Source organism: Lipophrys pholis (genome assembly GCF_963383615.2).
Source record: "Lipophrys pholis genome assembly, chromosome: 21".
Lineage (NCBI taxonomy): Eukaryota > Metazoa > Chordata > Actinopteri > Blenniiformes > Blenniidae > Lipophrys > Lipophrys pholis.
In genome coordinates this window covers 25,036,078-25,060,437 of record NC_137649.1, presented here as the reverse complement: position 1 = coordinate 25,060,437, position 24,360 = coordinate 25,036,078, and the positions used below count along the sequence as shown (strand labels likewise).

General features: G+C 46.3%; 1 protein-coding gene across 1 annotated transcript in view; it reads right to left on the bottom strand.

Annotated features, from left to right (window-relative positions):
* fam184ab (family with sequence similarity 184 member Ab) overlaps positions 1-24,360 on the bottom strand; it is a 106,845-nt gene that overhangs the window by 11,984 nt on the left and 70,501 nt on the right. Inside the window, exons 14-19 of the mRNA XM_080490095.1 lie at positions 21,747-21,959; positions 18,846-18,999; positions 18,495-18,622; positions 9,543-9,727; positions 3,855-4,001; positions 1,160-1,277 (exon numbers count right to left, since the gene is read on the bottom strand). Coding sequence (XP_080346221.1) covers positions 1,160-1,277; positions 3,855-4,001; positions 9,543-9,727; positions 18,495-18,622; positions 18,846-18,999; positions 21,747-21,959 — 945 coding nt within the window. The remainder of the gene's footprint in view (positions 1-1,159; positions 1,278-3,854; positions 4,002-9,542; positions 9,728-18,494; positions 18,623-18,845; positions 19,000-21,746; positions 21,960-24,360) is intronic.

Here is a 24,360-nt window from a genome sequence, read left to right as displayed (position 1 = left end):
ACATCTCGAACTGTCCAAAATTCTAGAATTGTCAAAAATTGTCAAAACCTTTTGAACAAGAAAAAAAATCATAGAATTCTGAAACATTACAGAACTCTGGATCATTCTAGAATTCTCACAAACTCTCAGAAACTCAAACTTTCACAAATTTGAGAATTTCCATAACGTGCAGAACTGGGAAACGTTCTTGCAGCTTCTCCCATGTTACAGAAGGAAAGCATCACAAGAATAAGAAAAAACCTATGAATTGTAAAACCGCATCACTTCCGATGTGGTGTTCCTCAGGGTTGTGTCTCGGACCCTGTTTAATTTGTATCCAAGCATTTCCTTCAGGTCGAATGACTGCGTTAGCCACATTCAATGGACTTAATCGTTTCAGTCCCTTTTGAAAACAAAGTCGAGCCTTTGAAAAGTGCACAATAGGATTGTAAGAAAGCAACACAACCTTGGATGTTTATCAATTTTTGACTGATGAGAAAAGCTTGTCGTGCTTTTCAGGCCAACGTTCAGTCAACTGTGATTGTAATAACCTGCAGACTCTGAACATCTTCTCAGTCCTTGCTTGAGAAAAAGCTGAACAAACACTTCGGGTTGAGATTGTCGCCTCCCCAGCATGGTTTTAGGCAGTGAGCCGTCCGGCCGTCATTTGGACAGTAAAGTTTCGAAAAAGACAGCAGAAAAAATAATGGGTGTGTTGCTCAAAACATCTAAAATATGTGTATCATGGCCGTCACTACTTTTGCCTAAATGCATTGTTTTTCGCTGAAATATAGTAATTATCGGCTTGAGTAAACGACTTGCTACTGATTTCCGGTTTGTATCACGCCCAGTAACGAGCAATGTGATTGCTCAATTGATACCCATGTGGTTTATACCTTTTGAAAGGTGGCCTCTGATTGGTTCGTAATTCTCTGACTCATCCTGGTGCCTTCAAATGCTGAAGCAGAGAGGAGGAATTTCCTTTCCAAAATGCTGAGGAATTCTATCTGCCGAATCCACACAGGTGGTGTTATTTATGTGGACCTATGAGCTGTCTATATTTTTAATTCCAAAATGAAATGAGAAAAAGAAGTATATTACTTTTAAGAAGCACCCGTCCCTAAACAATGGATGGACACCCAAAGCACCAATTTCTGCCTAAAACCATGCAGCCACCTACCACCAGTTTCTTGACCAGAGACTCTCTCTCGGAGATCATGTCCTTCAGCTCGGCGATGATCTGCAGGTCCTCTGGACGACTCTCTCTGTTCCGAAACTTCTCCTCTGTTCCCTCCAGCCTGCCAAATCAGACCAAACAATACTGTTCACCAAACACCGTCCCGACAAGCAAAACAACAAATCAACACATCACAAGGAGACCTGAAATGGACTACAGGGAAGGAAGTAACTAACGTTGACACAGAGAGAGTTTGCAAACTCCTCGTACTGACATTTAAACCAGGAACTGAACCTAATCCGACTTAATGACACATTTTCTTAATATCAGGAATACAGGATCACTGTAGAAGAACCAAAGTAATGCTGCAGCTGAAGCTACTTCCATCAGTGAGTGGGATGGAGGAAGATTGCTCTATAATCTGAGTCCAGGTGGCTCTAGGCTGAACTCTATTTTAAAACGTGATGATTTAAAGCTTTAAAATGTGAATCTAAAAGAGAAACAGCTTATTGATCCTGATGCTTCAATGTGGGTTGAAGAGTTTCCTCTACAGGCAGCAGATGGCACTGTACTCTCAGCCTTCACATAACCAGCATCTTCTCCTGTGGCCGTCTCACCATTTGTTCTTTCTCCACAAATAGCTAAAGATTAGTAATCGTATCGGTACCCGGTGCTGGCAAGTAACTAAACAGCCACGGTCCCACCGTGTAGTACGTGCCGGAGCGGGGAGGGGCAGGAGGGTAGAATATGGCAACGTGCACCCAGACCCAACTCTGTTACGTGATGGTGTGTGTGACTGCAGCCTGAAACGGTGAGAGGATAAAGGTCTGGGATGAAAGGAGATAAATATAGAAGAGAAGAGAGGAAGGCATTCAGGCTACTGCTGTTAGGGCTATCTGGGATAGGGTTATCCAGGTTAGGGTTAGGGTTATCTGGGATAGGGTTATCCAGGTTAGGGTTAGGGTTATCTGGGATAGGGTTATCCAGGTTAGGGTTAGGGCTATCTGGGATAGGGTTATCCAGGTTAGGGTTAGGGTTATCTGGGATAGGGTTATCCAGGTTAGGGCTATCTGGGATAGGGTTATCCAGGTTAGGGTTAGGGTTATCTGGGATAGGGTTATCCAGGTTAGGGTTAGGGCTATCTGGGATAGGGTTATCCAGGTTAGGGTTAGGGTTATCTGGGATAGGGTTATCCAGGTTAGGGTTAGGGTTATCTGGGATAGGGTTATCCAGGTTAGGGTTAGGGTTATCTGGGATAGGGTTATCCAGGTTAGGGTTAGGGCTATCTGGGATAGGGTTATCCAGGTTAGGGTTAGGGTTATCTGGGATAGGGTTATCCAGGTTAGGGTTAGGGTTGTCTGGGATAGGGTTATCCATGTTAGGGTTAGGGTTATCTGGGTTAGGGTTATCTTGGATAGGGTTATCCAGGTTAGGGTTATCTGGGATAGGGTTATCTGGGATAGGGTTATTTGGGTTAGGGTTACCTGGTTACCTGGGTTAGGGTTACCTGGGATAGGGTTAGGGTTATCTGGGATAGGGTTATCCGGGTTAGGGTTATCTAGGATAGGGTTATCTGGGTTAGGGTTATCTAGGATAGGGTTATCTGGGTTAGGGTTATCTGGGATAGACTTACCTGGGTTAGGGTTACCTGGGTTAAGGTTAGGGTTACCTGGGTTAGGGTTATCTGGTTACCTAGGTTAAGGTTTTCAAGGTAAGGATTACCTGGGTTAGGCTTATCTGGGCTAGGGTTGGGGTTACCTGGGTTAGGGTTATCTGGGTTAGGGTTATCAGTGTTAGGTTTGGTTACCTGGGTTAGGGTTATCAGGGTTGCGGTTATCAGTGTTAGGTTTGGTTACCTGGGTTAGGGTTATCAGGGTTGCGGTTATCAGGGTTACCTGGGTTAGGGTTACCAGGGTTACTTAGGTCAGGGTTACCTGGGTTAGGGTTATCAGTGTTAGGGTTATCAGTGTTAGGTTTGGTTATCAGGGTTACCTGGGTTAGGGTTAGGAGGGTTACTTAGGTCAGGGTTACCTGGGTTAGGGTTAGGAGGGTTACTTAGGTCAGGGTTACCTGGGTTAGGGTTATCAGTGTTAGGGTTATCAGTGTTAGGTTTGGTTATCAGGGTTAGGGTTATCAGGGTTACCTGAGTTAGGGTTAGGAGGGTTACTTAGGTCAGGGTTACCTGGGTTAGGGTTATCAGTGTTAGGGTTATCAGTGTTAGGTTTGGTTATCAGGGTTAGGGTTATCAGGGTTACCTGAGTTAGGGTTAGGAGGGTTACTTAGGTCAGGGTTACCTGGGTTAGGGTTATCAGTGTTAGGGTTATCAGTGTTAGGTTTGGTTATCAGGGTTAGGGTTATCAGGGTTACCTGGGTTAGGGTTAGGAGGGTTACTTAGTTCAGGGTTACCTGGGTTACTTAGGTTAGGGTTATCTGAGTTACTTAGGTTAGGGTTATCTGGTATGAAAAGAGAAAAATGCTGAGAAGGCAGGATGGCGTTCAGGCTGCTGCTTTTAGTCCCCCCAGAGTAAAGTGCTCTTTTTCTTCCTGTTTCCACTCCACGCCTGACGAGGCACAATCCCATGACCTGGGATGAATAGTTTGACCTGCTGGCGCAAGGCCGTAATGAGTTAAGTATCTGACCTATGTTTTTCTTTCTCCGTGGGTTATAAAGGCTCTCAGGAAGACGGTGGGTACATACAGGATCTGCAGGGCGGAGATCTTGTCTTTCAGCACTTCCTGGGCTTTGTTGAAGTCGGACAGCATGTTCTGTGTCTCTCGGCTGTGGACGGCGCTCAGCTCGCTCAGCTCACGCTCCTGCCTCTTTATCAGCTCCTGCTCGTGAATCCTGAGGAGACACAAGTGGACCGTGAGTTTTTTGGGGAGACAACACGACTGGAAAAAGTCTTGGGCAAACATCTGCATGTTTGTTATGCAAGATCAACAAGAAACCATGATATCAGACCTCAAGGTCACATAATATCTAGAATCCAGACTGAGCTCCAGGTATGGAACCATCTAACTTACAGTAAAATGTCTTGAAGGGAACTTTAGCTGTGTGCTAAATATCCAGATCTATAACTAATAACTAACTCGCAAATTAACATGTCAGCTGTGGGCTTCGAACCTGCAACACTCAGATCAAGTCTGCTTCTCCAACTTCCATCACACTGAAAGTTCCCTGTATAGTCAAGTCAAGCTCAAGAGTAGTTCTGAGTTTACTAAGTAGTAACTGCTATGTTTTGGGTAGCATATCACGACACGTCACAACACGTGAAGCTGTCCCGTACCATATCATGACACAATTTATACCATGGCACGACATGTCGCGTCTTATCACAATATATCATGACGTAAGAAATGCAACTCATTATGTAGTGATATTTTGTGTCATGATATATCGTGACAGGCAATAATGTGCTTTGCCATGACATGACGTATCAGTCACATTTCACAAGAAATCTAATTGAATACAGTGAGATGTTGTGAAACGACACAACATACATCAATGAATGAATATATTAATGAATGAATGAAGATTTATAAGGCATGTCATGTCATATTACAGCATAATCACATATATTTATGTCATGATATATCACAACTTGTCAAATCATAGCACATTGCATCACAGAGTTGTGCTAAATCACTACAAATCTTTTCATACTGTATCTCACAAGATGTTACTACATGATGAGTTGTATTTCTTCATGTCATGACATATTGAGTTTTCTCTTCCAAGACAAACAGAAAAGAAACAGGACAGTATATCAATTTACAAATGTAGTTGAGGGTTAAATTAATCTTGACAGAAATAGGATATATTAAAAACAAAACAAGACAAAAACAAAACAAAACAAAACACAATGAAAAGGTTTAGTAAAGAAATAAAGAAATAAAGCAAAGGAAATAAAGAAAAGAAAAGAGGGTGGTATCCTGGGTTAACCCTCAGCCAGCCGCATACAACAAAAGATTCAAACAGTAGGAGACCCAAGGAATTACAGCCTGTGTACTCCAGATAAAGACGGGGGCTGGAGAGTGTCCAAGATTTGACAGAAAAAAGAAATCTGGGACAACATGAATTTTATAAATACTTCCAAATGATAGACTACTACAGAAAGGAAATCAGAACAGATCCCTCCATGGAGGTGAAGGCTGTGATTCAAACCATAATCAATATATATAAGAGCAAAACAATCGGAATAATATCTACACTGTATCAACATTTTTCAATAAACAAAAACTCAACTGATTATATAAAAGAAAAATGGGAATTGGAACTCAATACAAAAATTCCAGACAAAGATTGGCAGAATCGGTGGGCAGTCACCAAACATCCACCAATCCGCTGGCATGGAGGGAATTCTCCTGGAAAAATCTCATCAGATCCTTTATTCCACCAAAGACCAAAAGTAAATACTCAGACGGGAATCAGCCATGCTGGAGGGAACGTGGCAGTCAATCCAGACCACACACACATATTTTGGAATTGCCAGAAGATCCAGACATTTTGGACAACTATACATATAACAATGCAAAATATACTAGGATACAACATTCCAAAGAGCTGTATGATACTGTATCTGGGTAATCTAATGGAAAACAACATACACACAGGGCATGGATATCTGGTTAAAATATTAGTGAGAGCTGCAAAATAGGTTCTAACAAGGAACTGGGGGAAAGTGAATCCACCGACTGGGAACAATGGACAGACATAATACAGGAAATCTACAAAATGGAAAAACTGACATATTGATTAAGACTACAAGAAGCACAACAAGAAGATAAGTGGAAGAAATGGACCTTTTTTTCTTTCAAGAACCCGGAGAGCGACAGACAACTGAAAGACTGATCAACGAAGACGACAAAAACTGACAAAACAGATTGAAGCTCCCAACATGTCATGACGTATGACGACGTGTGAAATCACAGCACATCATGTCGCACTGTTCTCCCCTATCACAACATACCATTTTATAGATTTCTGCATGTCACATCATATTACTACATAACGGATCACAAATCTTCATGTCATGATACACCATGTTGAATCTCAACTATCACATCACACTGCTCTGCCATATCATGACGTAGCATTTCATACAGTAAAATTAGAAATGCGTTGCATTACGTAGTGATATGTCATGACATGACATGTCACGACATATCACTAGATGAGATGCATTTCTTCATGCACGATATATCGTGATGTCTAATCTCAACACATCATGTCACACTGTGTTTTGCCATGTCATGATTTTACATGATATATCATGTCTTATCACGACTTGCATTTCTTTACATCATGATATATCACAACGTGTCGCATCAGGTTGCGTTATTTCACATGTCATCATGTCAAACTGCCTGATTGTGCATCACATCAGTCCATGTCACATCAGGTCATGTCTTATCACAACACATCAAATCACTCCAAGGTTCCAACATCACATCACGTCATGTTCTGTCGTTTCACATCAGACTGATGTCTGTTCTGAATCCGGAGGAGCACCTTGATATTCTAATGACTCTGGCACCTCTCCTTGCTCTCCTCTCTCCCTGGAGAGGCCGACGCAATGCTGGACATGTTGGTGAAATTAGAAATTGTATCGCCGACTGAATTCCAATGACATGGGAGAAGCACCAAAATGTCCACGTGGTTCCATGAAAGCTAAATGTAACATGCTTCATATTCATTATGTAAAACACGCACAGAAAAGTGTGATGAATTATTTCTCCCGACGGAGGTGCTTGAGTGCCGGAGAGATGAGCAGAGGAGGACGGGCACGGTAGAACGCAGAAATAAAAAGATGATAATGAAGCGAGGAGAAGAGGGAGGCTGATAAAAGCCAGAAGAGAGAGAGGGATGATGGAGGGGGGGATGTGACGGTCTGTCTGCCTCTCATTCTGACTCCGCTGGAGGGGAGAACGTCTTATCTCTCCCTGCTTCCTCTTTATTTATTTATCAGCCTATTTTTATCCCCAAGAACAGGATTCAGACGGAGGGGAGTTACGTAACTCAAGAAGAAATGTGGTGCACATGGGCAGAGAGAGAGAGAGAGAGAGAGAGAGAGAGAGAGAGAGAGAGAGAGAGAGATAGAGAGATAGAGAGAGAGAGAGAGAGAGAGAGACAGAGAGAGAGAGTGAGAGAGAAAGAGGGTGAGACAGAGTGACAGAGAGAGAGAGAGAGAGAGAGAGAGAGAGAAAGAGGGTGAGACAGAGTGACAGAGAGAGAGAGAGAGAGAGAGAGAGAGAGAGAGAGAGAGAGAGAGAGAGAGAGAGAGAGAGAGAGAGAGAGACATAGAGAGAGAGAGAGAGAGAGAGACAGTGAGTCTAGGAATTAAACAGTAATGAAGCAGTATTAACCAGTATTAAACAGTAATAAACAGTAATGAAGCCGTAATGAAGCAGTAACAAATAGTAATAAACAGTGATAAAGCAGTAATAAACCGTAATGCAGCAGCATTAACCCGTATTAACCAGTATTAACCAGTATTAAACAGTAATAAACAGTAATGAAGCAGTAATAAACAGTAATGAAGCTGTAATGAAGCAGTATTAACCAGTAATAAAGCAGTAATAAACAGTAATGAACCACTAATCAAGCAGTAATGGAACAGTAAAGGAGCATTAATGGAGCAGTAATGGGGCAGTAATGGAGCACTAATGAAGCAGTAATAAAGCAGTAATGGAGCAGTAATTGAGCAGTAATGGAGCAGTAATGGAGCAGTAATGAAGCAGTAATAAAGCAGTAATGGAGCACTAATGAAGCAGTAATAAAGCAGTAATGGAGCAGTAATTGAGCAGTAATGGAGCAGTAATGGAGCAGTAATGAAGCAGTAATAAAGCAGTAATGGAGCAGTAATTGAGCAGTAATGGAGCAGTAATGGAGCAGTAATTGAGCAGTAATGGAGCAGTAATGGAGCAGTAATGAAGCAGTAATAAAGCAGTAATGGAGCAGTAATTGAGCAGTAATGGAGCAGTAATTGAGCAGTAATGGAGCAGTAATGGAGCAGTAATGAAGCAGTAATAAAGCAGTAATGGAGCAGTAATGGAGCACTAATGAAGCAGTAATAAAGCAGTAATGGAGCAGTAATGGAGCAGTAATTGAGCAGTAATGGAGCAGTAATGAAGCAGTAATAAAGCAGTAATGGAGCAGTAATAAAGCAGTAATTGAGCAGTAATGGAGCAGTAATTGAGCAGTAATGGAGCAGTAATGGAGCAGTAATTGAGCAGTAATGGAGCAGTAATGGAGCAGTAATGAAGCAGTAATTGAGCTGTAATGGAGCAGTAATTGAGCAGTAATGGAGCAGTAATTGAGCAGTAATGGAGCAGTAATGGAGCAGTAATGAAGCAGTAATTGAGCTGTAATGGAGCAGTAATGGGGCAGTACTGGAGCAGTAATGAAGCAGTAATGGAGCAGTAATAAAGCAGTAATTGAGCAGTAATGGAGCAGTAATTGAGCAGTAATGGAGCAGTAATGGAGCAGTAATGAAGCAGTAATGAAGCAGTAATAAAGCAGTAATTGAGCAGTAATGGAGCAGTAATGGAGCAGTAATGAAGCAGTAATGAAGCAGTAATAAAGCAGTAATTGAGCAGTAATGGAGCAGTAATGGAGCAGTAATGAAGCAGTAATGAAGCAGTAATTGAGCTGTACTGGAGCAGTAATGGAGCAGTAATGGGGCAGTACTGGAGCAGTAATGAAGCAGTAATGGAGCAGTAAACAGCAATAAAGCAGTAGATAGTAATAAAGCAGTAATGGAGCAGTAATGGAGCAGTAATTGAGCAGTAATGGAGCAGTAATGGAGCAGTAATTGAGCTGTAATGGAGCAGTAATGGAGCAGTAATTGAGCAGTAATGGAGCAGTAATGGAGCAGTAATTGAGCAGTAATGGAGCAGTAATGGAGCAGTAATTGAGCAGTAATCGAGCAGTAATGGAGCAGTAATGAAGCAGTAATTGAGCTGTAATGGAGCAGTACTGGAGCAGTAATGAAGCAGTAATGGAGCAGTAATGAAGCAGTAATTGAGCAGTAATGGAGCAGTAATGAAGCAGTAATTGAGCAGTAATGGAGCAGTAATGGAGCAGTAAACAGCAATAAAGCAGTAGATAGTAATAAAGCAGTAATAAAGCAGTAATAAAGCAGTAATAAAGCAGTAGACAGTAATAAAGCAGCAATAAAGCAGTAGACAGTAATAAAGCAGTAATAAAGCAGTAGACAGTAATAAAGCAGTAATAAAGCAGAACAGAATCCGGAGCAGTAGAAGTGATTTCAGAACAGAATCAGAAGCAGTAGAAGTGATTTCAGAATCAGAAGCAGTAGAAGTGATTTCAGAAGCAGTAGAAGTGATTTCAGAATCAGAATCAGAAGACGTGATCATCCTGTACCTGATCTGCTGGTTGGCCTCACTGCGGATCTTCAGCACCTCCTTGCCCTTCAGCTCCAGCTCTTTGGTGAGCGTGCTGATGTTCTCGTTGAGTGTGTGGATCTGGTGGTCCAGCTGAGCGATGTGGTTCTTCCTCCTGGAAACCTCCTCCTGCAGATCACTTATCTGGCCACACAGCTGGCGCTCCTGTCACGAGCAAACAAACCCGTCACTCACTTTTCATGCAATGTTCTACCTGTTTAGATAGATAGATAGATAGATAGATGGATTGATCTTATTGAGCACTGGAGGGAAAGTAAAATGTCACAGCAGCCAGGTAAAGAGCACATATACAAATATAATACCATAAAAACACATTAGAAACTACAGGTAGTAATAAATATAGAAACATTTTAAGAAGTTAAAAGTTAAAAGCAAACACTGTGCGTGCAGATATAAGTAGAACAAATCACATCAGGGCAGGGCGATTTCACCCTCAATAGTGTGTTCTAATGCATTGTGTACTACTAAATACTACAATGTGACGAGATCAATTGTAGTATTTAGTAGATCTAGTTGATATTGAACAAACCAAACACCAAATAATATGTTACGGAAGAAACATTCTTTTAATTTAAAAGTACATAACTGAAACCAATATAAAGATGTATGCAATATATATACATGAATATAATATATACAAAGAGGTATACAAAATAAATGTGAAATAAAATTTAACTTCAGATGCTACATACAGTCTAGTTTCATCTTGAGTGGCTGGACTGGTAAAAACATGCTATTGTAACCCTGAGAACTTGTTGGGCTCCACGTCTCCCAGGCAGTGGGTCAGGAGGGTTCTAGGTAAGTTAGGTTCCTCTTACGCTTCACTCCCTTCCATGCTGAACTGATAACCAAAACGGAAAGACAGTTTATTAGCAGCTCCAGTCAAACAACAATGAGGCTTCACTCACAACCCTGTCCGTCCCTTAATTGGGCTGTACCCACAACACTCAGGGAGGAACCAATGTTTTGTAACATAGAGCAGTGCAAGGGTCAAGGGTCAAGGGTCAAGTAAACATAAAATAAAGAAACATCTGACTACAACAATTAATTAAATTATATATAAGTCACCACATACATTAATACCAAAAATAAATATAATAAAATGAAATATGTGGCTTAAACTGTGCAGGGAAATGGAGCTGCTGCTACTTAAAGTGGCTTTAGCAGCACAAATACTGGCTGTGGTCAGGCTGGATTCAAAAAATAAAATAAAAACGTTTCAAGCTTTAACCAGATTTAAGCAAAAGTGCAACAGCAACAAGGGAAACCCGCAAGGATTGGTAGAACCCAATGCTGAAAAACTGGGGGAAAAAACTCAAATTTGCACAATAAGCATTGATTTTAGCTGCAAAGTCGCTAAATTGATTAAATGGATGTTTTGCCCAGCCCTACATCACATATAATCATAAATATATAGAAATGGTTTGGGCATATTTTGCAGTGTAGGGGGAAGAGATGCTTGTGTTTCAGTGAGGATTTGGGGCGGGTAGAAGTAGATAGATTATAGAGTGTGATGGCACTAGGTAGGACTGATTTCCTAGAGCATCTTTTAGAAAGCGAGGCTGGATGAGTCTGTGGGTGAAGCTACTCTGTTGGGCCGTCTTTCATGCCATGAATCGAACTGTACCACCGGTCTGCCGGACCAGGCCTCCTTCACACCACAACGTCTTCAAGTGAAAACGCAAAGCTTCCGTTGGGTTATGGGGTCTGTTTACACAACGACGGTGCGCAGTCACTGAAAACACAACCTTCTTTTGAAAACGGCTCCAAAGAAGGAACTTTTAGAAAACATGCCGTGGTAAAGAGTTCTTCAGCTAATGCCAGTCCATATGGGAGCTTTCTAGTTGACATTCACCAGTAATAGCATCCATTTCATCGTCCGTCCAGACGAATGCTGGCTACTCTTGATTAAAGGTGCCAGATTATACCGTTTTTTAACAACTCCACATTGGTGCCAGAGGTCCAACAACATTGTATGTAAGTGTACTTCTCCAAATCAGCCTTGGTCCTGAATTTCAGACTAAAAGTCCCTCTAGTGGCTCTACTGAGAACAGGCTGCTTCTCTGTCTGTACCTTTAAATGCTAATGAGCTGTGTCTGGCCATGCCCACTCCGCACTCCTATTGGAGAGAAGACGCGGCTTTCCAGAACCATACGCTAATGATACTGTGGATTTATCACTATGGCTCGTAAAAACTTTAACCAGTTTGAATCAGAATGTCACCCAGAAGGAAAAGCTCCTGAAAATGATGAATTGAAAATATTGTTTATGTTTATTAGTTTGATCGTATAAGTTGCTATCAAGTCGCTAATGCTAACTCCTGCTAACTGTTATGGTGTTTTCATATTATACTGAATTTATTTAGAATGTCAGTAATCTTTGTAGGTGTTTATCTCCCTGTTGGAGGGTCAAAGAGAGCTCCACCCCCAGAGGGAGGGGTTATTTCCCCTCATGGCGTCATGTTGGAGCACACGGTCACTAAGAAGTGGAGCGAGTGAGGAAGAAGACAGACATTCTTCACTTCTGGAGCCTCGTGCATGCGATGGGATACCTCACTGTCAGGGAAGCAATAGAAAAGGAATTTAGCAGAACATGGAATGTTGCATGTTTAGACCGTTTTGTTCTCCGAGCACACGAGTCAGTGGCTTCATTACAAAAACAAACAGCACCAACTAATGATCACTATACGAAATTGTTTTAAGTGATTCAGATGTTTCCGTGTAAACGGACATCGTTTTCAAAACGTTGCTGGGAAACCGTGAAGCTGTCCTGAAACCAGAACTCTAGAACTAGTTTTGACTTGAAACGTTGTGTAAACGGGGCCTGAATCTAATGATGACTCATGTTTCTCCGGTTTCACCAAAGGAGTCTTCAGGATGACGGTTAATCTCTGTCATGTCTTACAGGTCATGACCTGAACTAATGGATGCTGGAAGCTTTGTGTTTGTGGTCTGCCTCAAAAAGAGAACATTCACAGCAGGACGCTTTCAACCTCTCTGCACTTTGTAATGAGGCGAACTAACAGCACAATGGAAGAGCAGCGGCGAGAGCAGGAGGGCTGACGGAGGGCTGACGGAGGGCTGACGGAGGGCTGACGGAGGGTAAACGGAGGGCTGACGGAGGGCTGACGGAGGGCTGACGGAGGGTAAACGGAGGGCTGACGGAGGGCTGACGGAGGGCTGACGGAGGGCTGACAGAGGGTAAACGGAGGGCTGACGGAGGGCTGACGGAGGGCTGACGGAGGGCTGACGGAGGGTAAACGGAGGGCTGACGGAGGGCTGACGGAGGGTAAACGGAGGGCTGACGGAGGGCTGACGGAGGGCTGACGGAGGGCTGACGGAGGGCTGACGGAGGGTAAACGGAGGGCTGACGGAGGGCTGACGGAGGGCTGACGGAGGGCTGACAGAGGGTAAACGGAGGGCTGACGGAGGGCTGACGGAGGGCTGACGGAGGGCTGACGGAGGGTAAACGGAGGGCTGACGGAGGGCTGACGGAGGGCTGACGGAGGGCTGACGGAGGGCTGACGGAGGGCTGACAGAGGGTAAACGGAGGGCTGACGGAGGGCTGACGGAGGGTAAACGGAGGGCTGACGGAGGGCTGACGGAGGGCTGACGGAGGGCTGACGGAGGGCTGACGGAGGGTAAACGGAGGGCTGACGGAGGGCTGACGGAGGGCTGACGGAGGGCTGACGGAGGGCTGACGGAGGGTAAACGGAGGGCTGACGGAGGGCTGACGGAGGGCTGACGGAGGGTAAACGGAGCCTTCATGCTGTCACTCAGAAAGCAGTCTTGTTGTTTGGCAATAAGCTTTGTGGAGATGATTTGGGGAAAGTTCAGCTCCTTCATCCTGGATTGTCCAGGACGCTTTTCCTGACCTGAAGTTTGATCACAAGAGTCATTTTAAACATCTGTGTGTTACTGACTAAAATATAATAATCTTCTAGCTGAATGTTGTTCGGTTCGTCATTCTTAAGTTCAGGGTGTGATCCTCCAGAAACCATCAGATGGTGGGGGGGGTGGCCGGAGAGCAGGGGGCGTGGCCAGCCTGGTCACCTGATAAAGACCAACACCACCAAGGGAAGAGGAGGCAGGTGGAGGAGGGGGAGGAGTAGGAGGGAGAGGAAGAGGGTGGAGGAACAGGAGGAGCAGGTGGAAGAGGAGGAGGAGGAGGAGGGGGAGGAGGGGGAGGAGGAGGAGGAGGAGGGGGAGGTGGAGGAGGAGGAGGAGGAGGAGGGGGAGGTGGAGGAGGAGGACTCGTCCGGACGGTCGGAGGTCAGTTGTGCTGAAATGTCGGACCAGGTGATACGGGAACAGCTGACATTGTTGAGGTGAACTAGACGGAGAGATTACCGACGTCTTTCTGTTTCTTGTCTTTCTTCCAGCTGAATCAAGCCCCTTTTACATACGGTAACGTTCCAAGTGACAACATGTTTCAGAGAAGTGTCGCCTTTACAGGGCAACCTTTTGAAAAAGATCTGTTTCCACAGCAAAGGCAGAAAGGTTGAAAACAATGCAGTTAGCATACCAGGCCACTAGGGGTGCTGTTGCTTTTGTAATGAAACCACACACACAAGCAACCGAGAAAACTATGCTGTCAACATTAAAAGACTCATATTATACATACTTCACTTCCTGAAGGTTCTCCAGCAGTACTACTCGTCCCCATACCTGGAACGACGCCCCAGAAGTGAAGACAGTCTGTCCTCTCTGTCCCTGGCTTGTTTCAGGTTATAAAAAGTGTGTTGCTCCAAGCAGCCAATCAGAAATCAAACCCTATATAGTGTCATCGGGGGTTTAGCCAATCCCAATCAAGGTAGGCCCTCCCTTTGACTCCTCCCACAATTAGGCAGCTCTGCTCTGGCACATGGCACCACGAGAGGAAGTACTTCCTCCTCTTCCCAAGATGGGCATGTGTGGGCGGAGCCAGTCCAGCTCACACAGACACAGCAGATTCTGAATGTAGCTCCTATGATCCAATATTCAAATGAGGAAAATCAAGGAGGAGCTAGAAACTTAGAATACTGAAGGTTTCTGGAGCGACCAGACCAGGAGGAGGAGGAGAACAGGAGGAGGAGGAGGAGAACAGGAGGAGGAGGAGGAGGAGGAGGAGAACAGGAGGAGGAGGAGGAGGAGGAGGAGGAGGAGGAGAACAGGAGGAGGAGGAGGAGGAGAACAGGAGGAGAACAGGAGGAGAACAGGAGGAGGAGGAGAACAGGAGGAGGAAGAGGAGGAGAACAGGAGGAGGAGGAGGAGAACAGGAGGAGGAGGAGGAGGAGGAGGAGGAGGAGGAGAACAGGAGGAGGAGGAGAACAGGAGGAGAACAGGAGGAGAACAGGAGGAGGAGGAGAACAGGAGGAGGAAGAGGAGGAGGAGAACAGGAGGAGGAGGAGAACAGGAGGAGGAGGAGGAGGAGAACAGGAGGAACAGGAGGAGGAGAACAGGAGGGGGAGGAGAACAGGAGGATGAGGAGGAGAACAGGAGGAGGAGGAGAACAGGAGGAGGAGGAGGAGGAGGAGGAGGAGGAGGAGGAGAACAGGAGGAACAGGAGGAGGAGGAGGAGGAGGAGAACAGGAGGAGGAGGAGGAGGAGGAGAACAGGAGGAGCAGGAGCACAGGAGGAGGAGGAGGAGAAGGTGAACAGGAGGAAGAGGAGGAGGAAGTGAACAGGAGGAGGAGGAGAACAGGAGGAGGAGGTGAACAGGAGGACAGGATGAGGAGGTGAACAGGAGGAGGAGGTGAACAGGAGGAACAGGAGGAGGAGGTGAACAGGAGGAGGAGGTGAACAGGAGGAGGAGGTGAACAGGAGGACAGGAGGAGGAGGTGAACAGGAGGAGGAGGAGAACAGGAGGAACAGGAGGAGGAAGTGAACAGGAGGAGGAGGTGAACAGGAGGACAGGAGGAGGAGGTGAACAGGAGGAGGAGGAGAACAGGAGGAACAGGAGGAGGAAGTGAACAGGAGGAGGAGGTGAACAGGAGGACAGGATGAGGAGGTGAACAGGAGGAGGAGGTGAACAGGAGGAACAGGAGGAGGAGGTGGACAGGAGGAGGAGGTGAACAGGAGGAGGAGGAGAACAGGAGGAACAAGAGGAGGAGGTGAACAGGAGGAGGAGGAGGAGGAAGTGAACAGGAGAAGGAGGTGAACAGGAGGAACAGGAGGAGGAAGTGAACAGGAGGAGGAGGAGAACAGGAGGACAGGAGGAAATTAGGAGGAGGTGAGCAGGAGGAGGAGGAGAACAGGAGGAGGTGAGCAGGAGGAGGAGGAGAACAGGAGGAGGAGGAGAACAGGAGGAGGTGAGCAGGAGGAGGAGGAGAACAGGAGAAGGAGGTGAACAGGAGGAGGAGGAGAACAGGAGGACAGGAGGAGGAGGTGAACAGGAGGAACAGGAGGAGGAAGTGAACAGGAGGAGGAGGAGAACAGGAGGACAGGAGGAGGAGGTGAACAGGAGGAGGTGAGCAGGAGGAGGAGGAGAACAGGAGGAGGTGAACAGGAGGAACAGGAGGAGAAAGTGAACAGGAGGAGGAGGAGAACAGGAGGAGGTGAGCAGGAGGAGGAGAACAGGAGGACAGGAGGAGGAGGTGAACAGGAGAACAGGAGGAGGTGAGCAGGAGGAGGAGAACAGGAGGAGGTGAGCAGGAGGAGGAGAACAGGAGGACAGGAGGAGGAGGTGAACAGGAGAACAGGAGGAGGTGAGCAGGACGATAGGAGAAGTTTAGTAATTGAGAACCATTAACTATGGAGAGTACAAAACATTCTAGTTGACAGACGATGAGCTGAATAAAACTCAGGGTGAATCTCAGCTGTAAAAGTACCGATGTCGAGTATAAAAGTAGAAGACTGTCTGGGAGTCATGTCGCTCTGGAGGCCGCCATGTTTGTTTCTTGTTTACTGTCGCGTAGACGGAAACACAAAATACGAAGAGAGTCTTTTAACTGATTTATCGTATTTTAACCGTATTTTCTGGACTACAAGTCACACTTTTTTAATCTGTTTGGCTGGTCATTCAACTCATCGTAAAACGTGAATTCCATTTCCAAAAACATTGTTGCATACCATTTAGGAACACTAGATGTCGCTGTACGACAACAGGAAGCTGCTCCAGAAAGTCAGACAAAGCTCTAGTAGAACTAAAGGAAACAGGGAAAGATGTGTCTGGACGTGGAAAATAAATACAACTTCTAGATGTTTTTCTTCTCGTGATACAATACACACACAGGTGTAACCTGTAATTCATCAAATCCGGTAATAAAGTTACTTGTATTTAAGCCAGATTACGAATCTTTATTGATCGCAAAACATGGAGGCCAAAGAACAGATTGTTGATTTTTGTACATGCTAACATTAAGCTTTCAGTTTCTTATTCGATGTTTTTATTGTGTTGCTATGTCAGATTTGGGAAACCACAATGACCATAACAGATCCTGATGTGCTCCACCAGTGTCTTCCTGCACATCTGCTCAATAATTGGAGGAATAAGACGCTTATTTAGCACAGCGTGATGACTGTCGGCTGCCGCTGAGCTCCGACACGGGGAGGTTTCCGGTTTCTGTGCCATCGGGGCTCCGGCGGAGTAAACACCGCGCTCATGTAAACACAGACGGAAGTTAAATATTGTACATGCGGCACAGCATCGAAGACATTAATAAATCATTAGATGGAAATAAAGAGGGACTATAATGAGTTCTTCAAGCAGCTTAACGCGAGACATTTGGCGGGTTACAGTCTGCGCCACAAACTCTGGTGGATTATTTTTTGAAAAGCTGCGACAGAAGTAATAATAGCAGATGGTGGAAGGACGGGACGGATAAAGTCCATTCCAATTTGGGTTGACCAAATACTGACCTTCTGCTGGAAGACAGAAAAGAACTGAATGTCCTCATTTCAAACCCGCTGTCCTGCTCTCATATATTTAGAACGGAGTCGCTCCTGTGCACAATCAGTCCAGAAAAGTGACCTTTAAGAACCTCACAGGGAATGTTTTGGCCAATTTGTGACGTATTAGAAAGAGACATGTATGGTTCAGGATCAGCCTTGATAGAAGAGCGCTCTGGAGGAACCAAACCCTTCTGTTAAGAGAAACGATTGTTCTCTTGGATTGAAACTTGAAGACGCTTTGTTTTGGCCATTTCAGACAAACGATACGCAAACATGACGACGCCCGATCTTTAAAATGTGATCTCTTGTGTAGCACATCCCTGTGAATTCATCCCCGCCACATGGCTAACACTGCAGTGACTCAGCAGCCAATCAAAGACAGCGGAAGGTGAAGGAACCGTCTTCCACCAAACCAAATGACAGAATGAGGAAAAAAAAGGTTTGTAGGAAGACCGAAGGCCGAAGACCACCAGCTGTGCTGCTGTGCTCAACATCTGTATCACCGAGGTGATGAGAGGAGGCCCGTTGAGTCCGCAGTCATTAGGAAGATTTACAAGCCACGGTAAGACGGAGGCCTGCCGGGTACCGTGTGTGTGTGTGTGTGTGTGTGTGTGTGTGTGTGTGTGTGTGTGTGTGTGTGTGTGTGTGTGTGTGTGTGTGTGTGTGTGTGTGTGTGTGTGTGTGTGTGTGTGTGTGTGTGTGTGTGCGTGTGTTTGTGTGTGTGTGGTAGATGATATATAAGGCATGCCAGTTTGCCCCGTACTCTTTGTCCTCAAATCTACCAGATTCCAGTTGAGTTGAGAAGTAACTAAGTACTTTGTTACAGTGCCCAAGTACTTTTTCACACATCTGTACTTCACGTTCTAATCTTCCTCTTTATGTTATTGAACACAAATAACCCTAACCCCAAACACTCCGCAGGAGTCCTCTTCTCACTAGAAAAGGTTGTAGTGTGAATGTTGACCACAGGTACAGGTAACTCCTCCTCCTCCTCCTCCTCCTCCTCCTCCTCCTCCTCCTCAGTCGTCCGTCGGTCCTACCTGAGTCCGGTTGTTCTCCAGCGTCTTCTCCAGCTCCGCCTTGGCCGCCGCCGCCTCCTGCTGGTGACTTTGTCTCAGGTGCTCGATGGCTGACGCGTGAATATGGTTCAGCTCGGAGCGCAGCGACGCTGCCGTCGGACACACACACACACACACACACACACACACACACACACACACACACACACACACACACACACACACACACACACACACACACACACACACACACACACACACACACACACACACACACACACACACACACACACACACACTTTGGTAATTGCTGTGTGCCTGTTATGTGATTGTGTGGTGAAACACGCGGTGGTGTGACGTGGGTCCTCTCACCCAGCATGGCCTTGCCCTCGTCCTCCAGCTCGAAGCGCAGCGTCTGCAGCTCCTGCTCCGAATGCTGCTTCAGCATCTCGATGCTCTGACGGTGAGCCTCTCGGAGAGACTGCAGCTCGGCGTGGTGATGGAGGCGCAGATGCTCCTCCAGCTCCTGGTGGAGGGAGATGAGGAGGAGACGGAGACGAGTAGAAGGTGCAGGGAGACAAGGAGGAGACAGAGACAAGTAGAATGTAGAGGGAGACGAGGAGGAGGTGGAGGAGACGAGGAGGAGAAAGAGACGAGTAGAAAGTGGAGGGGGCGAGGAGGAGGAGAAGGAGACGAAGAGGAGGTGGAGGAGACGAGGAGGAGAAAGAGACGAGTAGAAAGTGGAGGGGGCGAGGAGGAGGAGAAGGAGACGAGGAGGAGAAAGAGACGAGGAGGAGAAAGAGACGAGGAGGAGAAAGAGACGAGTAGAAAGTGGATGGGGGAAAGGACGAGGAGGAGAAGGAGACGAGGAGGAGAAAGAGACGAGGAGGAGGAGGAGGAGACGGAGACGAGTAGAAGGTGCAGGGAGACAAGGAGGAGACAGAGACAAGTAGAATGTAGAGGGAGACGAGGAGGAGGTGGAGGAGACGAGGAGGAGAAAGAGACGAGTAGAAAGTGGAGGGGGCGAGGAGGAGGAGAAGGAGACGAAGAGGAGGTGGAGGAGACGAGGAGGAGAAAGAGACGAGTAGAAAGTGGAGGGGGCGAGGAGGAGGAGAAGGAGACGAGGAGGAGAAAGAGACGAGGAGGAGAAAGAGACGAGTAGAAAGTGGATGGGGGAAAGGACGAGGAGGAGAAGGAGACGAGGAGGAGAAAGAGACGAGGAGGAGGAGGAGGAGAAGGAGACGAGGACGAGAAAGAGACGAGGAGGAGGAGGAGGAGAAGGAGACGAGGAGGAGGAGGAGGAGAAGGAGACGAGGAGGAGAAAGAGACGAGGAGGAGGAGGAGGAGAAGGAGACGAGGAGGAGAAAGAGACGAGGAGGAGAAGGAGACGAGGAGGAGGAGGAGGAGAAGGAGACGAGGAGGAGAAAGAGACGAGGAGGAGAAAGAGACGAGGAGGAGAAGGAGACGAGGAGGAGAGAAGGACATGTTTGCAACTTCAGTCATTAATCCAAATTAGTCATTGCAGAACAATGTTTACATTTTATTCATGATTCCAGTCCCGGACCTCATTTCTAAAAGCTGCTGAAGCACCAACAGGTCCTGAAAGATGCATACGCCACTTCCCACCTGATCTATAAAAAGAAACTTTGCGGGAGAATGTGCGTCCCGGTACACAAACTTAGAACCTTGAGCAGCACATTGTGGAGACGGGGAACCTGCAGCGCTGATTGTGAGGTGGAGAATAGAAACCAGATTCATCTCATACAGTTAATATCTTTAAATATCAGACTTACACCTGATCATAAACAGCCGAGCTGCAGAGTTCTAGATGTTTCTTTAGTGGAACATTAATACTGAATCAGTAGAACCATGTTCATATGTTGAACTTTCCTCTTCACATAATCCAGAGCGCTGCTTAGAACTGATTGATTATTAATTGTGACAAAGTGAGTAACGATCAGAGTAACGATCAGAGTAACGATCAGAGTAACGATCAGAGTAGATCAGAGTAACGATCAGAGTAACGATCAGAGTAGATCAGAGTAACGATCAGAGTAACGATCAGAGTAGATCAGGGTAACGATCAGAGTAGATCAGAGTAACGATCAGAGTAACGATCAGAGTAGATCAGAGTAGATCAGAGTAACGATCAGAGTAACGATCAGAGTAGATCAGAGTAGATCAGAGTAACGATCAGAGTAACGATCAGAGTAACGATCAGAGTAATGATCAGAGTAGATCAGAGTAACGATCAGAGTAGATCAGAGTAACGATCAGAGTAACGATCAGAGTAGATCAGAGTAACGATCAGAGTAACGATCAGAGTAACGATCAGAGTAGATCAGAGTAACGATCAGAGTAATGATCAGAGTAGATCAGAGTAACGATCAGAGTAACGATCAGAGTAACGATCAGAGTAAACCCATAAACAGTGCGGGGACAGCCGAAGTAAAGCTGCAGTGTCGGGAGACACACTGAGACACTGTCTGTCTCTGGGACGTCTCTTCTGTACAGCTGTAAGGTACAAATATACTAAACTGTACCTCCACAGTAACAAAGTGAGTCTCTGGGAAAGTCTCATGCAAAAAACAAAGTGTAAACATCTAAACACCTAAACAACAACAAGATGCTCTATAATCTGGATGTTAGAGGGGAAGATGCTCTATAATCTGATGTTAGTAGAGGAATATGCTCTATAATCTGGATGTTAGCGGGGAAGATGCTCTATAATCTGATTTTAAAGGGGGAAATGCTCTATAATCTGGATGTTGGGGGTATGCTCTATAATCTGATGTTAGTAAAGGAATGTGCTCTATAATCTGGATGTTAGAGGGGAAGATGCTCTATAATCTGATTTTAAAGGGGGAAATGCTCCATAATCTTGATGTTAGAGGATTAAGATGCTCTATAATCTAATGTTAGTAGAGGAAGATGCTCTATAATCTGGAAGTTAGACACACTATGTCATGCTCTGTCACTTTGTGTCACGCTACATCATGTTCTGTCACACAGTGTCACTCCGTGTCACGCTGTGTCATGCTCTGTCACTCTGTGTCACTCTATGTCACTCTATGTCACGCTGAGAGAAAGTGAGATTTAAAAAGCCACTAATCTCCCTCATTCATTACTATTCTTACTTTAATTAACGCCAGCGCATTAACTCCCCTTCAAGTTGTCCTGTAATTACAAACTGACAGTAATGTGATTACAATGTAATGTGTGCCATGTTGGTATCTGCTCTAAAAGTGCTGAATAATGGACGAGCGTGCCCACCTTGAGGTCGCGCTGCCTGGTGTGCTCCAGGTCCTGCACGGCACCGCGGTGCACCTCCTGCAGCCGCTGCTGCCGACGCTGGTGCTCCGTCTGCAGCTCATCCAGCTGCAGCCTCAGGTGCTCCCTCTCCTGGCTGAACTGCTGCTGCAGCTGCTGCAGCGACGACTGCGACTGCGAAAGCTGCATCTCCAGGCTCTGCTTCAGCAAGGAGATCTGCACACACAGGGACAAACCTGTTAGCAATGCTCCGCTAGCTCAGGGGTCTGCAACATTTATGACCGTGGCTGCTTTCACACCAGGACGGTCCAGGACTCGGTCCAGGACTCGGTTCCATTGGTTCGGTTTACTTTCTCACCAGGACGGTCCAGGACTCGGTCCAGGACTCGGTCCAGGACTCGGTTCCATTGGTTCAGTTTACTTTCTCACCAGGACGGTCCAGGACTCGGTCCAGGACTCGGTTCCATTGGTTCGGTTTACTTTCTCACCAGGACGGTCCAGGACTCGGTTCCATTGGTTCGGTTTACTTTCTCACCAGGACGGTCCAGGACTCGGTCCAGGACTCGGTTCCATTGGTTCGGTTTACTTTCTCACCAGGACGGTCCAGGACTCGGTTCCATTGGTTCGGTTTACTTTCACACCAGGACGGTCCAGGATTCGGTTCCATTGGTTCAGTTTACTTTCTTACCAGGACGGTCCAGGACTCGGTTCCATTGGTTCGGTTTACTTTCTCACCAGGACGGTCCAGGACTCGGTTCCATTGGTTCGGTTTACTTTCTCACCAGGACGGTCCAGGACTCGGTTCCATTGGTTCGGTTTACTTTCACACCAGGACGGTCCAGGACTCGGTTCCATTGGTTCAGTTTACTTTCTCACCAGGACGGTCCAGGACTCGGTTCCATTGGTTCGGTTTACTTTCTCACCAGGACGGTCCAGGACTCGGTTCCATTGGTTCGGTTTACTTTCTCACCAGGACGGTCCAGGACTCGGTCCAGGACTCGGTTCCATTGGTTCGGTTTACTTTCTCACCAGGACGGTCCAGGACTCGGTTCCATTGGTTCGGTTTACTTTCTCACCAGGACGGTCCAGGACTCGGTTCCATTGGTTCAGTTTACTTTCTCACCAGGACGGTCCAGGACTCGGTCCAGGACTCGGTTCCATTGGTTCGGTTTACTTTCTCACCAGGACGGTCCAGGACTCGGTTCCATTGGTTCGGTTTACTTTCTCACCAGGACGGTCCAGGACTCGGTTCCATTGGTTCGGTTTACTTTCTCACCAGGACGGTCCAGGACTCGGTTCCATTGGTTCAGTTTACTTTCTCACCAGGACGGTCCAGGACTCGGTTCCATTGGTTCGGTTTACTTTCTCACCAGGACGGTCCAGGACTCGGTCCAGGACTCGGTTCCATTGGTTCGGTTTACTTTCTCACCAGGACGGTCCAGGACTCGGTTCCATTGGTTCGGTTTACTTCCCTACCAGGACGGTCCAGAAGGAACCAACTCACCTGGACATCGTCACGCAATTACAAGAGCTGCTGATTTGGGAGCTCTATTACCTGAAACCAACACTGACCAGAGAAGAAGAAAAGCATGAGGATGAAGAAACTAGCTCATTGATTGGTCTGGAATGAAAATGGAAGCCCCGCCTCTTTAGCTGACTAATGGCTAATGGTTAGCCACAAGCTACCATGATATACGTATAGTCTTCAGACCAGATGTCGATGAGTCTTCCTCTCCACTTCTTCCTCTCTACTTCTTCCTCCCTACTTCTTCCTCCCTACCTCCTCCTCTACTTCCTCTCCACTTCTTCCTCTACTTCTTCCTCTCTAATTCATCCTCCCTACTTTTTTGTCTACTTCTTCCTCTCTACCTCCTCCTCTACTTATTCCTCTCTACTTCCTCCTCATGACTTCCTCCTCTCTACTTCCTCCTCATGACTTCCTCCTCTCTACTTCATCCTCTACTTCCCCCTCTCTACTTCTTCCTCTCTACTTCCTCCTCATGACTTCCTCCTCTCTACTTCCCCCTCTCTACTTCCTTCTCATGACTTCCTCCTCTCTACTTCCTTCTCATGACTTCCTCCTCTCTACTTCCTTCTCATGACTTCCCCCTCTCTACTTCCTCCTCTCTACTTCCCCCTCTCTACTTCCTTCTCATGACTTCCTCCTCTCTACTTCCTTCCCATGACTTCCTCCTCTCTACTTCGTCCTCTACTTCCCCCTCTCTACTTCCTCCTATCTACTTCCTCCTCTCTACTTCCCCCTCTCTACTTCCTTCTCATGACTTCCCCCTCTCTACTTCCTTCTCATGACTTCCCCCTCTCTACTTCCTTCTCATGACTTCCTCCTCTCTACTTCCTTCTCATGACTTCCTCCTCTCTACTTCGTCCTCTACTTCCCCCTCTCTACTTCCCCCTCTCTACTTCCTCCTCTCTACTTCCCCCTCTCTACTTCCTCCTCTCTACTTCTTCCTCTCTACTTCCCCCTCTCTACTTCCTTCTCATGACTTCCTCCTCTCTACTTCCTTCTCATGACTTCCTCCTCTCTACTTCCTTCTCATGACTACCCCCTCTCTACTTCCCCCTCTCTACTTCCTTCTCATGACTTCCCCCTCTCTAC